The sequence below is a fragment of the Bombus affinis genome, chromosome 15 (assembly GCF_024516045.1).
Source record: "Bombus affinis isolate iyBomAffi1 chromosome 15, iyBomAffi1.2, whole genome shotgun sequence".
Lineage (NCBI taxonomy): Eukaryota > Metazoa > Arthropoda > Insecta > Hymenoptera > Apidae > Bombus > Bombus affinis.
The window spans coordinates 3,158,675-3,173,219 of record NC_066358.1 but is presented as its reverse complement, the minus strand read 5'-3'; the positions used below and the strand labels follow the sequence as shown (position 1 = coordinate 3,173,219).

General features: G+C 39.0%; 1 protein-coding gene across 11 annotated transcripts in view; it reads left to right on the top strand.

Annotated features, from left to right (window-relative positions):
- Nucleotides 1–2,083: 2,083 nt before the first annotated feature.
- The window catches only part of LOC126924936 (potassium/sodium hyperpolarization-activated cyclic nucleotide-gated channel 3), a 219,488-nt gene continuing 207,026 nt past the window's right edge, over nucleotides 2,084–14,545 (top strand). For 4 of the 11 annotated variants that reach the window (XM_050739977.1, XM_050739976.1, XM_050739979.1 and 1 more), the window contains exons 1-2: nucleotides 2,084–5,052; nucleotides 8,034–8,624. In XM_050739977.1, coding sequence (XP_050595934.1) covers nucleotides 8,587–8,624 — 38 coding nt within the window. In that variant the 5' untranslated portion in view covers nucleotides 2,084–5,052; nucleotides 8,034–8,586. The remainder of the gene's footprint in view (nucleotides 5,053–8,033; nucleotides 8,625–14,545) is intronic. The other 7 variants (XM_050739980.1, XM_050739978.1, XM_050739972.1 and 4 more) reach the window with 6 other exon arrangements.

The following is a 14,545-nucleotide window of genomic DNA, read 5'->3' as shown; positions in this document are numbered from 1 at the left end:
ATTTTTCGATCTATCGACTGTACGTAGAACGATTAACGTAAGGCTCTATTGGATAGTGGCGACATCTGAGATTCGAATCGAGGATACATTTTGGAATATAAGAGCGCTGTCATTCGGTATCGTTTTGTAAATTAGTCCAAGAATATACCAGTTTTGTTGCATATTTAAAGCTACAATTATTTTTAACTGTACCTGAATACATGTGATGAGAAAATGATCGATAACAATAAAATGTAACTACGTGTATATTTATTGGATGATAAAAACATTAGTGTCTATAAATAGCTTTAAACTAAGACTCAATTGTGATTTATAGCTGTGCATCATGATACATGTTTATTTTAAATCAAATATTTGCAAACGTATAGAGATTGAAAGTCGAAGTTACATATCTTTATTAATTAAGTTAACATTTTTTTGTACATATATATATATATATATATATATATATATATTTCTATAATATATATATATAATTTTATAAAAAAATATATATTTATAATATATATAATTATTTATAATTTATATATATATATAGATAGATAGAAAATTTGAACGAAAAAAAATAGACGAAAGTTCCGATGTGCACGAAAAGATGTCGTAACCGATACTCTACATGCGTTGTTACGATCGAATCGTTTCAAACGTCTGTATGATTTCAAAATTAATAAAGTCATGGATATCAGAATAGAATAAGCAATTTGGAAAATGAACTCTCATATATTATACATTCTTATTTTTACAATCAATCATATGTTTTCATTTTTATTAAATCAATTAATGTGAAAAAATAATTCACTATAACGTTATCTTCTTACTTCGCCATTTAAATTTTTCGTTTACTTTTTGATTGATGAAAATGTATATAAAAATACTAAAAGTATTATTCCTTGAGACATCTATGAACTTGTATAAAACTTGTATGTACAAAGTTTAAGTTTATACCAAAAATATTTAACACATGTTGTAAATGATGTACTCTAATCTTAACAAATTTTACATTGCAAAGACTACATCTATTCTCAGTAAATTATCATTCGATATAAAGTACAAATTCAACAGCATGAAATTCGTCCTGTATATATATATATATATATATATGTATATATATTCATGCTGGTTTTATCAGCGGCATCGATTAAACGTAGTCAATGTATATGTGATTTCGATATCGTATAACCTCAGTGTTAGTTCGTGCCGCAGGAAACGCCACATAAAGTACAGTCCTGCAATATTCCTTTACACACGCAATTAAATGTTCAACATATAGCCTCAAATGGAACATTACTAGTGAATTTTCATGAAAAGAATCGGAAGATACACTTTTACGTGTTACTATTTATGTAAATGATAAACTCAGTCACACACACAAAGGAACTTTATTTCTTTTATGAACAATTAAGTATTAATTAAGATAGAAGCTGCTCCGTAAAGTACATATTTCACGTTATCGAAAAATATAGAAATAAACTATGAGAATAAGAAGTAATTCAAGTTTATATTTCCTTTTTATTATTTCGACTTATATGCATATGTTTCTACATATATACGGAGAAATGGCACACACGTTGTTTAATGTTTTTCGAACTGTATCAAAACAACAAGACATATATGTACTTCGGCTAGAAACATACATTTACGTCTATTTCTTAGGATTACAAACAAAATGTATAATTTGCACGAATGGAGCTTTTACATTTTATTCTAAGTCTCCTTAAACGTGATATATATTCCACATAATAAAATCGAAGCGTACGTTCCAATGACGCCTTAACGAATTGTATCGTGAAAGGGTCGCATTTGAAATATTCGATTGGAATGTTCGCAGCATTTTGGCCATGAAAAAATGTCAGGTGGTACGGAACAGCATGCAATTCTGTCCGAAAAACGTAGGTTCGGCGGTTAACGCAAGCGCATAGTGTAGGAATCGAAGGGCCGACGAATCGCTTGGCAGAAATGCCACATGGAGGCGCGGCGGTCGTCCCTCTAAAGAGGGGTGTAGTTTTTTTTCGGATGATATGGAGGGGGTGTCGAAGGGGCGGGTATGGCCCGTGGTCGTAACGACGGAGCCGTATCAGTGTGAGGCCGGCTATCAGCCGCCTAACATCGAGGTCGGGGTTACGCTTGTATACGTAACACGGCTGCCGCAGGCACCCATACACACACTTGCGACACCCGTGCACGGATTCTCGCGGATTCTCTTGTCGTGGGCTAGGCGAGCAGAGGGATCTGCGAACTGTTCACGCGGGGAATCCTTTTTGGTCGTCGACGGGTGGGCAGCCTTTCTCCATGCAGTATGCGTCATAATCGATAAGGACAGGAGCGGGGCGCGTGTATAGGATCGTCTTAAAGGAAACGTCGCGCCCTTCGAGTATGTCGAAATGAATGAAAGTCGCGAGAGAAAGAAGAGCGAGAGAGAGAAAACGAAAGAGAGTGTACGTTTGGACGAGGTGAGTGCGAGCGTGTGAGGGAGAGAAAGGGAGACAGGAGCAAACGTAAGAGGAATCATAGGTGTCGAGGTTAAGAGATAACCGTGACTAAAGGGCAACGGGGTGGGGGGAGAAGGAAAGACAACGAGAAATTCGAGCGCGCGTGTGTCTCTAACAGTAAGAAAAAAAAGAAAGAAAAGAAATAAAGAAACAATTGAAGCAGCTCGACACATTCGACACCGTGGACATCGTGCTGTTCGATTCTTCGTAACGAGTCTCTTTTCGTTTGACAGTCGCAGAAAAGGATCAACGGTGCGCCACACGTCGAAACGAACAACCGGTCCTCGGAAGAGCGGAATGCGGACAACGTAGAGTGAACTGTAGACAGGACAATTTAGATAGACAAGCAGTCTAAAAGGGGAAGGGAGAGAAACAGAAAGAGAGAAAAGAAGCTGGTGATATCATCACGGGCAAGGAACGTAAACGGGTCACGCGAGCAGACCGTGTCATCGGTGTCTCGTGCTTCGAGGGGGAAGTATCGAGATATATTGGCGGTGAGTGCGGTATCGAGAGTAATTAAGCAGTCGCGGGATTACTCGGTAATAATGGCTGGTCGCGATTGAGCGAGAGAGACAGAAGAAGCGTGTGCGCGGCCACTAGTGTACACTGGCTACATCTATCCGAATAACGTGGACGACGAAGAAAGAAAGGCCAAAGGAGAAAAAATAGAGGAGGCAAGTGAGAACAGGTACTGATAGGCTTGGATAAAAGGAGAGGAGGAGGGGGGTTGATTGCCGGAAAAGCGGCGGGATCGCAATCGAAGAAAATCAGATGTCGTTAGGGGCCGTTGCTAGAACCCGGAACGGATATATCGTTAGAAACGGTGTGGCGATCGAATAAACGAGGCGAGCATCAAGAACGAAGTGACAGCTTGTCGCGGTGGTCGTTGTCGTCAGTCGAACGTCGATTCCCTTCCCGCTTCCTACTTGGGGCAGAAGAGTCGATGGGATTGCGAGGAACACGACTGGATCGAGTCGAAGCGTGCCAGCGAGGAACGGAGGAGTACGACTCGAAGCGGGCAGATGATTTTCGATCGATTGACGGTCGCACAGCATCGAGACTATCGCGCCACCGAGTCTTGTTACGTGTGTAGGTTGCCATGCCGTCGAACTGCCGCCGGAGATGCGCACCGACGTTCAGTGATGATGATACTTAGCTGAGATGTGTCATTTCTGACAGGATCGACAGGAGAGAACAACCGTCGCCACATCTGCTTCTTCTAAACGATGCTTGGATACATCGTCGACGGAAGGAGACGAAACGCACGGTGATCAGTAATAACGAGAAGGAGGAAGAAATAAAGAAAATTGAGAGTAATAGGGGGGAGACGAAGAAAGAAATAGAGAACGTGAGGTGGATCGAAGAAGAAAAGGAAAGCGAATATAGCAGATCGGTGGAGAAAACGAGAGGATGGCACCTCGATGCTCGTACGTGGCCAAGCCGAATATGAAGAATCGCTTTGTAGCAAAGAAACGACGGATGCAGCAAGAACGAAACAAGGCGAGGAAGTACGCGACTGCGATAACTCGTTTTTCGCAACTCGTAGCTGTATCTCGATTCTGAGAGGCTCCCCGTCGACGTCGTTTTTATGTGGCCTCCTCGTCAGAGTGACGACGAGCGAGAGGATTCGGCACATTGCCCGTCGGCTGCACGTGCGCATTGATGGTCGATAGTGAAACTCCTTTCAGAGGCAGATAGACGCGGAATAATCCTGTGCTTTCTCTCGTGTCGAGTTTTCGTGTCGAACAGGTGAGAGACGGCCCGCACACACACGGCTGGCGAACGAATCACGCGCATTCCGTCCTAGAACGAATATTAATAAATATAGAAAAGGAAAAGGAAGAAAAAAAGAGAAAGCAAAATAAAAGAACTGAAGAGAACGGCGTGTATGTGGAGCCCTTCGAGAACGAGAATCGTTCAACGACTAACCATCGTATCTCAAGGAGAATAATCGGTGACTAGTCGTACCAATCGTGTGCAGCGTGTTGAGAATGATAAAGAAAGAATAAGAGAAAGATAGAAGGGCATGCTCGGTATACGAGACGGTGTGATTTCGTTTCTGAGAGAACAACGGCAACAGCAGCTGCACATGCTACGGTGATCCGTATCAATTCGCGACTGTGATTTCTAAACTTAAGGTTATAAACAAATATTAAAGAGAAAAAGACGAAGAAAAAAGAGAGACGGGGAAATAAGAAGCGGAGGAAGTATATAAATTATTAAACACAAGCAAGATAGAAAAATATAAAAAATCGTCCATTGTGATACTAAGATATATTAAACGAGAATTAGGTGAACACGTGCGCTCAAGGAGATGGGTGTGAATGAAAGGGGGCGCGACACAGTGTGCCAGGCTGAAATGCGAGTGTAATTAATGGAAACGATGGTCGATCGCGGGGCATGCGTCGGATCTACAAACTGTGATACACCGATAACCACACCGAGGAAAGCCTGATGTTCGATCACTGACGTCGAATCGCGTGTACCGACCTATCCAGAAACAAAGTGGAATGAATCGCCGGTTTCGAGTCGCGTTCTCAGCCACCTCGTGATTCTTTCGCAGGTGCGTAGTATATTTTTCATCCGCTCCTTACCATTATCCTTATTATTATCATAGCTATCATCAATTTTTATTTTTATTCTATATCTTGTATGTACGATAAATACATTGCTGGTCTTTATCACGTAGAATATAAGATCCAAATTAAGATAAGCTACTCTAAAATTCCAGCTCTTGTGGGTCTTCCACGATTCACTGATTCTAATATTGGGTTAATGTTCCAATGATTAATTACGTGTGAGTTCAAAGACAATTTATATGTCAATTGCAAGACCGTCGAGCCCTTCTTTTTTTCTTTTCGGTAACGATTTCATTTGACACAGTTTTCAGTTGGCCTTACTATTTGGAACCACGCAAATAGACACGGATCGTACGTTAAACAGAAGGAAACCAAAGCATCGCACAGTTTTTTCGTGTGTTGGAAGATAATTAAAATTAGGTAGAGATCCGAAAAGAATCGTTGAGCGAAGAGCAGGAAGACGGCGTGAAAATTAATTGGCTACCGCCTCTGCGTTTAAAGTTCTGTTTTATTTTTCTGTTTTGTTTTTCGACGAGTGATACAGAAAAGCCTTCTCGCGTTTTGGATTCGTGAATCGCGTTTATTATTCCCTTCGTTCCTGGCTAGAATCAACGAAAATAGGATAAGCACTTGGTATATAATGTTAGACGAAGGCGAATCGTTCCTTGAAGTATTATCTTTTTTCTTTTTGTTATGCGAATGCTTTGTGCTCGAACGGCCTTGACTTTGTTTCCGTGTTATCATTGCAAATGAGCCACGCAACTCGAAAATGGTCAGTGGGCCACGAAACGCGAATCAACACGGTGCTCGTACAGTAATACGTTGTGATCAACGATAAAAATCACGTGTATACGTTAAGTGTTGTGTGGAAATCACGCGAAATTCGTGCTGCACGAGATTGAGCAAAATAGTCGTGCTTCTTTAGAAAAAGAAAAAGAACTGACTTGAACTACTCGGTTTAATCGTATACATGCATGTAACATCGTTAACTCATTCAAATTCATTCTTATTCTATCGTGAATCCCAGAGCTCTTTTGCCCCATTGAATTAATATTTTTGATGAAAATTTTATGTAACAAGTTACAAATTACCAGTATCGATAGCAAACTACACACGATAAGTTTATTTTCATGATTTATTTATTTTAATAAATAATTTAAAATGGAAATAATTAGGTCCAAATCAACGTACTTTTGTGAAAGACTAATAGTATCTATGATTAGCGGAATATTGTAAATACATTATAACGTTCAGTATCTTTGAAATGCTTAACACGCTATCAGAAACATGTATTTAATTCTAAAATCAAAGAAATAATGCTGGGATTCAATTGCTTTTCTTAGACAACCGATACAAACTTGACATTAAAATAAAGAAAATTTTGCAAATAAATTTTATAAAATACAAGTGAAAGAAAAGAAATCTCTTACCTGCATTTTGTTACTTATTAATTGATTAATATTATTAAATTAAGTAATTTATTGTGTTGTATTAGTAAATTAAGTAATTTATTGTGCAATAGACAGACCTCTTATTGAGAAGAGGTGCAAAATCTGTTCAGCTTCAACTACAGAAATTTCAAAAACAACATTTTGATTATTGTGAATTTATTTTGCATGTAATGGTTGTTACCGCACAAGATTTAGTGAATGTAAAATTTACTCAACTATCAACAAGCAAATTATTTCTTGTGTAAATATGAGTGGAGAATGTGGAATAGAGTTTTTTCGTAGCAGATTATGAGAGAAATCGATTTTAAAAATTCGTCGAGTACGCGTGCACTTGGCCAAGAACAGGTTGGGCGAAATGGAACAGCAGTTCGACGCGGCATCGTTCTGCTTGATTTTTGTTTGCGCGATTAATAAAATAGTATATGCTATGAATAAATGAGGCTGTTTTTCTTAATGAAAAATTATAATATTATAATGAAAATTTTATCAAATTAAAATCATCTATTTATAAAAATTAAATTAAAAATATTATAATAAAATTATTGTCATTTAGAACATTTTTAATTTTTGATTTATTTTGTGATTAATTTATGTACATATACATTTTTAAAAATTGATAATTAAAAAAATAAATACTTCATCCAAAATGTAAATTACTTATATTTGTATAGAATTATGGTACTATTCTTTGAGATATGGTCAAGTGCACATGTATTTAGAGAAACTTCAAAATCAGTTTCTCCATTTTCACTAATGAACTTTCGTGTCGATTTTCGTTAATCAAAGTTACGACGGCTTATTAACATTTCCTACGACTCCCTCATTTCCTATTACGTTCATTCGCACGCGCGTGCGTCTCAATTCAGAAAAGATCTTTCCACTCCAATGGATTCCAAATTTCGCATCAGATTCGTACACGAAAACTAAATCTCTCCTGCAATTCCCTGATTTCGTATTAGGTTCGTCTGCACTTTCTTCGCTTAATAGCTTCCAGATTCGCGTTCAAGTTCTATGCTATTTTCCAACCTTCTAGAACCTCCTCGATTTCGCATCGAGTTCGCTTGCACTGTCTTCCCCAGTGACTCCCCGACTTCGCGCCTGGTTCGTTGCGCTTTTTCCTAAGGCCATTTTCATCCGCAAGTGACTCCATTTTAGAAGTTCCCTGATTACGCATCAGGTTTGCTTTCGCAAACAATATTCCTGCCGGTTCTTCGTCTTCGCGTGGGGTTCGTCCGCATACCTATTAACACACTCTAAACATATTTCCATAAAATATCCTCGCCGTTTCTTCGCGCTACTCGGAAGTCTACTTGTAACATATGATGAGCAGCTTAATATCTTTATTAGCTACTGAATTTTTTCCAACTTTTAAGTTAATGTAATAATTGTTCTGAGATTTTTCAATTTATATACACATACATATTTCGAATTATAAACACATATGTACATTTGAATAAAAACTCCTTACAAAATCGTCAAAACCAATCCAACTAAACCTTCTGTCTCTTTTTCAGTCAGTTCAACCGCGTAACATCGCAACATTACAAGAAGCAGAGGGCTCAAGATCAAAAGCACCACACAAGCAACCAGAAGCTTCCTATTAGCATACTGAACGGCGTTGATGCAAAGCAAAGTGACGTTGATCCTACGAGAGGCCTAGGTGAGAGGCAGTGATCAGGCCGTTAAGGAGCCGCGTAGTGCAGGTGAAGCTAGGCGCGAAGAGAGGAGAGAAAGCTTTAGAACAGCGTCGCCGGAGCAGTCACCAGGCATCGTGTACCACCCCCTGGCCACGGGGGGTGGGACAGAAAGACCGTCAGCGTGGGTGCCGGTGCTGCAGGGGCGCGCCTGGCCCGTCGGCTCGCCCGCAGATTAGCACGCCGACTAGCGGCTAGCTCGGGCCCGTTTCGGCGTACCGGCCTGGCGACCTCGGGGGGCCTCACGTCGGCGGCGGTGGCCGTGGCGGCCACGGGGGAGCAATCCGCTCCCCCAGCAGCTGCGCCACGCCATACCACGCCGAACGGAAGCACCAACGGATCGACCTCGAGCTCCAATCGCAAGAACAGAGCCATGTCCGTGAGAAGCCTGCACCGACGCGTCTCTCACCCGTAAGTCACTTAATTCCATTGTTCACCTTAGTTTTGCTGATTAAGTTGGATGACACGCGACTGACACGCGAATGGGATCGAGATTGCTAGAGATAGAGAAAGTAAACAGGCTAAGCTCAGAGGAATTCTGTAGAATAGATTCTATATGCTATTTGAATACTCAAATGTGTATGTGTTGCGATTCTTAAGTTTAACGAAACAATCAATATCGATATGTATAAACTTTTGTTTCAATTTTGTGCTATAATTTTTTTTTAAATATTGTAACTCTTTTCACTTACTGAAACAAGAATGAGATTGAGATATAAAAATTCGAGAATAATAACAGAGTTAAATCCAAGAAACACTTGTATACACTTATACACATTTGTATGATATTTGGATATTCGAATATCCTACCGAACCATTCTGCCAAATTTCGTAGAAATACCTGGAAAAAGCAACAATAAAATCGTTTTGCGAAATTGGTCGCGCTGTCGTTAGATTCTTATTCGATATAAAAATAGATATAGGAATTTTCTACCGTTTGGATTTGGGAACAGAAATCTGTTGACAGCTTGGATTGATCGATTCGGTAAAGCAATTGTCTGGTAAAGATCCGGATTCGAATAATAGTCCAATAATCCGGTTGGATGGTCTTTTTTTCTTTATGAATTGAACATAGGGAAAAATGGCAGAGGAGAGATTTGAATGGTTCAACTTGGTCTAATTTCCTGTACCCGAACTTTCCCGCAACTAAGATTCCGCAGGCTTCCGCAAGTCAAATGTTTTTGCATTTAAGGTTTCCTTGTAAATTGTTTTCTCGCGAAAAATTCTTTTATCGTTTCTCCAATATTAAAATCGTATTTATTATTCTAGTTCCAAATTTTTTCTCGGCTAATTAAAATTATAAGTTCTTTATAAGTAATTAACGATTTAAAATAATTTGTTTAAATTTTATTGCGTAAAATATTCTGCATCTCGTTGAAAGGAGGATCTTACGAAATTTACACGACTGGTTTATTTCCCTCACTGTCAATACTAAGCCTATGCTAAGTAGTATAGATCAACCATATTTCCTCTTTTACACGATTCTTCGCTATTACTACTAATTTTTAATTTTTAAAATACCAAGAAACAAATTCCAGATTGATTCAACATTAAAAAGAATATGTATATGAATTTAGTGATAATTCTATATAAAATTCTTGAATTACTTTATTATTTATATAATTTAAGGAGTTTCAAACTTTCACCGTCTGTTTAACCAGAGATAAAAACGAATCTACGTGAAACTAGAAATTGCCCAAGCAGAATTAAAAAGGATCCTTCTCCAAGAACTCTGAGCTTAACGAATATCAAACACTCTTTGTAGAGCCAACATTCTTAACACCCCAGCATCTCCGTCGCATTGTACGCGGCGTAATTAGAAACGAGACTGAAGCTTCTCCATTCACGTAAATTTCATTCTATCCAGAGTCGACGTTATTACGCATCTTTCTAGTCGTATGCATTGCTATTTACTGGTTATAATACGTTTCTCGATCCCATCCGTGGAGCGCCTAGAGTGTATATAGCAGCAACGCTTCAATCCTTTGACGCTCGCGAAACTGACGATTACTCGAAGCTAAAAACCGATAACTGGAAGGCGGAACTTGCATTCGTAGTTTAATTCTGGCAGAACCAAGCCTGTTTCCCGAGGCGTGCTCTTGCCTGTCTGCTTCATCTATCTTCCACGAATTTTGCTTCAGAATGACGCGTTTATAAATATAACTATCGATCTACGTTTATTCTAGTCACTGGCAGTAAAAATATTATGTCGGAGAGACATAATGCTGGGTTTTTTTTTCGAGCGGGCGCATCGAGCAAAATCGTCACGGCCCGTAATCGGCACGCCTCGAAAAATTGAGCGCGTTTCTTTAGTCAGAGAAAAAAGAAGGGAAAAAGAGGCGAACTTCCGCTTAAATCGGGAACGATCGATCCGACGGCGCCCGATTCCGAGGATCTTCCCCACCGATTTTCGCTCGCATGAATGAGATTCGTTTCGCTCGGAAACGGATGACTCACAGGCCCTAATAATCGCCTCCTACGAGTCTTTCACGCGAGTTTTATCCCCGTTGTTGTGAGACTGCAAGTTAAGAAACTTTTTCTTTTTCTTAGTGCATTCTTTTTTATACATTTTTGCTCGCGCGTTAATAATGTATTATGTAGAAGGAAAATGAAATCATACAACTACATAATTTTTATATCTCTTGCGTAAAAGTAAGTTTGAGATACCGAATACATTTTTTTTTTACTGGGGAGATTTGGTTTTGTGTCAGTGGTATTTTATCGAGGAGTTTATCACGTTGGAGATTATTTACTCTTAGATTTTGAGGCCTTAAGTAAATGGAGGGAGAAACTGTTACTGTCTGTGCTGAACGATTTAATTCTCCTTAAGTTGTGCACCTACCCTTCTTGTCGTGAAAAAATTTGTCCTTAACGACAATCCTTATGTACATATAAATGATTAGAATAGCATTATCAAAATTATTAATTATAGTTATAATTAAAATAGTCCATGCGAAAATTTCCAACTTCAGTCATAAAAAATGATCTTGTCTAAGAAAGAACTTTCCAGTTGTGCTATAATTTCTTATACCATTTTACTACAACACAAAATAGTATTCTACTACAACTGAATTTCAACTGAACAATTATCGCAACTACGACTTCTTCCATTCTTTCTACTAGTATTTTTAGTTTTGTCAGGTAGTACTTGCTTTCTTCTGGAATCTACGATATTATTATTAACTGGTATCAAATACTTCATCATTTACTGCATTAAAATAGTCTCCGATAAATCCAGAAATCTATAAATTATGCACGGTAAACCTTCAAGCGAAACCAGAATAACTCGAAGAATTAAAAATTAAATATTCCTCTCCGCGGTCGTTCACCGTTTCGTTTGAGATCCCGTTCACGGTGTGGTTTCTCTCGTATTTCCCCAGTTTCCGGTGGCCTGTACATCGCCATAGATCTCTAGGGAGTGATATACGCACTGCTCAGAGGCCGTCTAAAAAAAGCTCACGGCGCGAAAATAGGCTCGCAAATGCGGCGCGCGTTTATCAGCGCGGCAAGGCAAGTGCGCCGCCCCTCGTGCGTCAACAAAGTTAGTCGCGTGTTAGCCTTTGAACAAGACAAAACAAACTGATGCACTGCTCAAAACAATTAGGGGAAACTATCTGCGCGGTGTATCGCCGCTCTCCTGAAAGAAGTATTGTTCAACCTGGCTACAATGCGGGAATTAATTGATGCGCACCCTGTTTCTCTAGAATCTAGGTGACAGTCAGTTTCCTCCAAATCGACTGTGACCGGCTGATAGTTTCGGCCTGGAATATATACAGACATTGTTCCACGATATCTGTTTTTCACTTCACGTTTTGGGGAAGAAGTGGATTTCTTTTTTCAAATTGATTGCACTTTGTCGCAGGTCATTTCGAAGGTTGCTGTGTATAAACTTTATTACGAAAATCATATACAGAGAAATAAGTTTAGCCATTTTTACTAACTTCCTCAGATTCGTTGCCATCAAATCTTTGATATCTAGTATGAAACATTCGGTAGGGTTTGAATTGAAGAATGTAACCGCTACAGTCTTTAGTGCCTCGCTATCGCTGAATCTTTTTCAACGTAAAAAATTATTTAAACTTCTTAATAGGTAATAACTGGAAGATACAACATCAGGAGGTGTAGTGATACTTCCTGTAATAATTTGTTCCAATCAGAAGTGAGAAAGGAAATAGTATTATATGGGAAGAAGAATAGAATAAATGAATCGATTAAAATTTAGAAACTCGAACGTCCGATGACTTAAAAATTTAAGCAATATAGAATTTTATATATTTTCTCTTTTATACTATATCACTTAAAAAAAAATAAACTAAGAGGTTCTTTACTTTTCCCTTCTTTCTCAAAACATTCCATGACTGTCTACCTTACTTATTTCGAATAATGTACTCCTAACAATCATTATCTTCTATTGTCACATCAAGTATCGTATCTGATAGCTATACCACAAACTACCATATAAATCTAAGAAAAACTGGAAGAATGTTTGATACCGATCAAACCTAGCTTGTGAGTCGCCATTAACCATTATCTAAAGTCAATTACCGCGAGCTTATAGGACGTGACTCGGCGCAACGGGCATGGGATAATGACTAACAGGTTGCCCGGTGGCGTGGAGTCGAACATTGCAGCGTGAACGGCCGCTTTTAACGACGTCGATTAATTCTCGCGATAAAACGTCGAAACGTTTCTGTTCAACGTGCCATACGGATTGATCGTTGAAAATGGAGCAGGCCGCTTAGATTCGTTCTCTGCTAGTAGCCAACAGCTTCAGGCTTCGGGAGAAATCCTGGCCCGATCGAAACGCGTTTTCCTTTTTCTTTTTTTTGTCATTTTTGTGAAAGCGACACGGTTACGTAATATCTGGTTGAAAAAGGCGACGAAATTTCGCTACTAGTCCGCTTGTTCCCTTTTTCCTCCGTATCCTTCCAATCGCCGCTAGATCCTCTATCCAGTTGAAAACGTCGCTGAAGAACGAAATTGTTGCCGCAGGCTGGATTCACACTTGGCCGTGTCATCGCGAACGCTTTGTTCTACGGCTGATACGCTTTATCGGGCCTATGCAAATATTCTTGCGTTAAATGGCGCGTTAAATCCGCGTTGAGCTGCTCCATTAACGTCGGTAAACTTCTGAACCACATTTTCCTTGCGAAAAATTGCCAAGCCAGATTGCACGTGCTCCTGCTCGATCAGATGCAGATCATTTTCACGTGGTTTTGATGTGGATGCTAAGGTTTAACGATTTTTCTGTAAGTTGGAGCAATCATTTGAGCGAAACATAGAGAGTAAAGATTAAATGAAACGAAATACTTAATAAATTGAGTGATGCATCGTTTAAAATAATTGTGTATATATTTCCAAGAGGATCGGTCGTTTGTGAAGCTTGGTGCAATGTTACGCGTTGTTTGCTTCGTCTTATAATTACTTGGAATAATTTTCTGCCACGTTAAGAGCTCGACGGATTAACGACAACGCGATAGTTAAGCGAAAGCTAAATGAAAGGCAAGGATTAGGATTGTATTGATTGTATTGATCATTCAAATTAAAAGCCGACTGCGAAAAAACGCGTTTCTTGCGCTATTAAATTCCATGTTCATCGTCGTTCGCTCCAACATCGCGTGATTCCGATGTTTTATTCTCTTTTTCTCCTACTTAATATTATATAAAAATGTGGGGAGAAATACAAAATCTAAAGAAAGAAAAAACGAATAGTAACAAAGTAACGAGGTTTTAAGTGTCTGTTTATTCGCGTCGTTCGAGTGCGTTTCCACTTGAAATCTTTTTCTCGTTTCCGTACCGGTCGTCCCGCGCAATAACTCGCGAAATGATTACGCGGCGGGTGTGTGCTCGTCGAATTTGCATAATCCGTGCGTGATTTACATAATGTCAATATATATACATCGGTGATTAATTTATGTCGCTCCTGGAATGGGTGGACGAACCGAGAGTTGTAAAATTCGTGTCCCTGTGCTTGGCGTTGACAAATCGTGTTTCTCTTCGTTAAATGTTCCATTTTGCGGGATGTACCTGATCTTGTTATAAGTTCTGTTAAAAATACATTGGATGAAAGAAGAGAAAGAAAAGAAACGAAACGTTATGCATAATCGGTATCTGTATTTACAGATACAGAGATAAATTCTGTATGTCAGAATTGATCGGCATTTATATTTATAGTAAGACAAAAATTCGATGGTGTTATTAGAAAGGGTGACCATTCTTTGCTTCGAAATGAAGCTACAAAACGATGTGACCAATCAACCATTTTGAGCAAGCACGATTTCTAGAGATATTTGATTCTTTACCTGTTTTTATCAAATATTTTTCTAAACTAT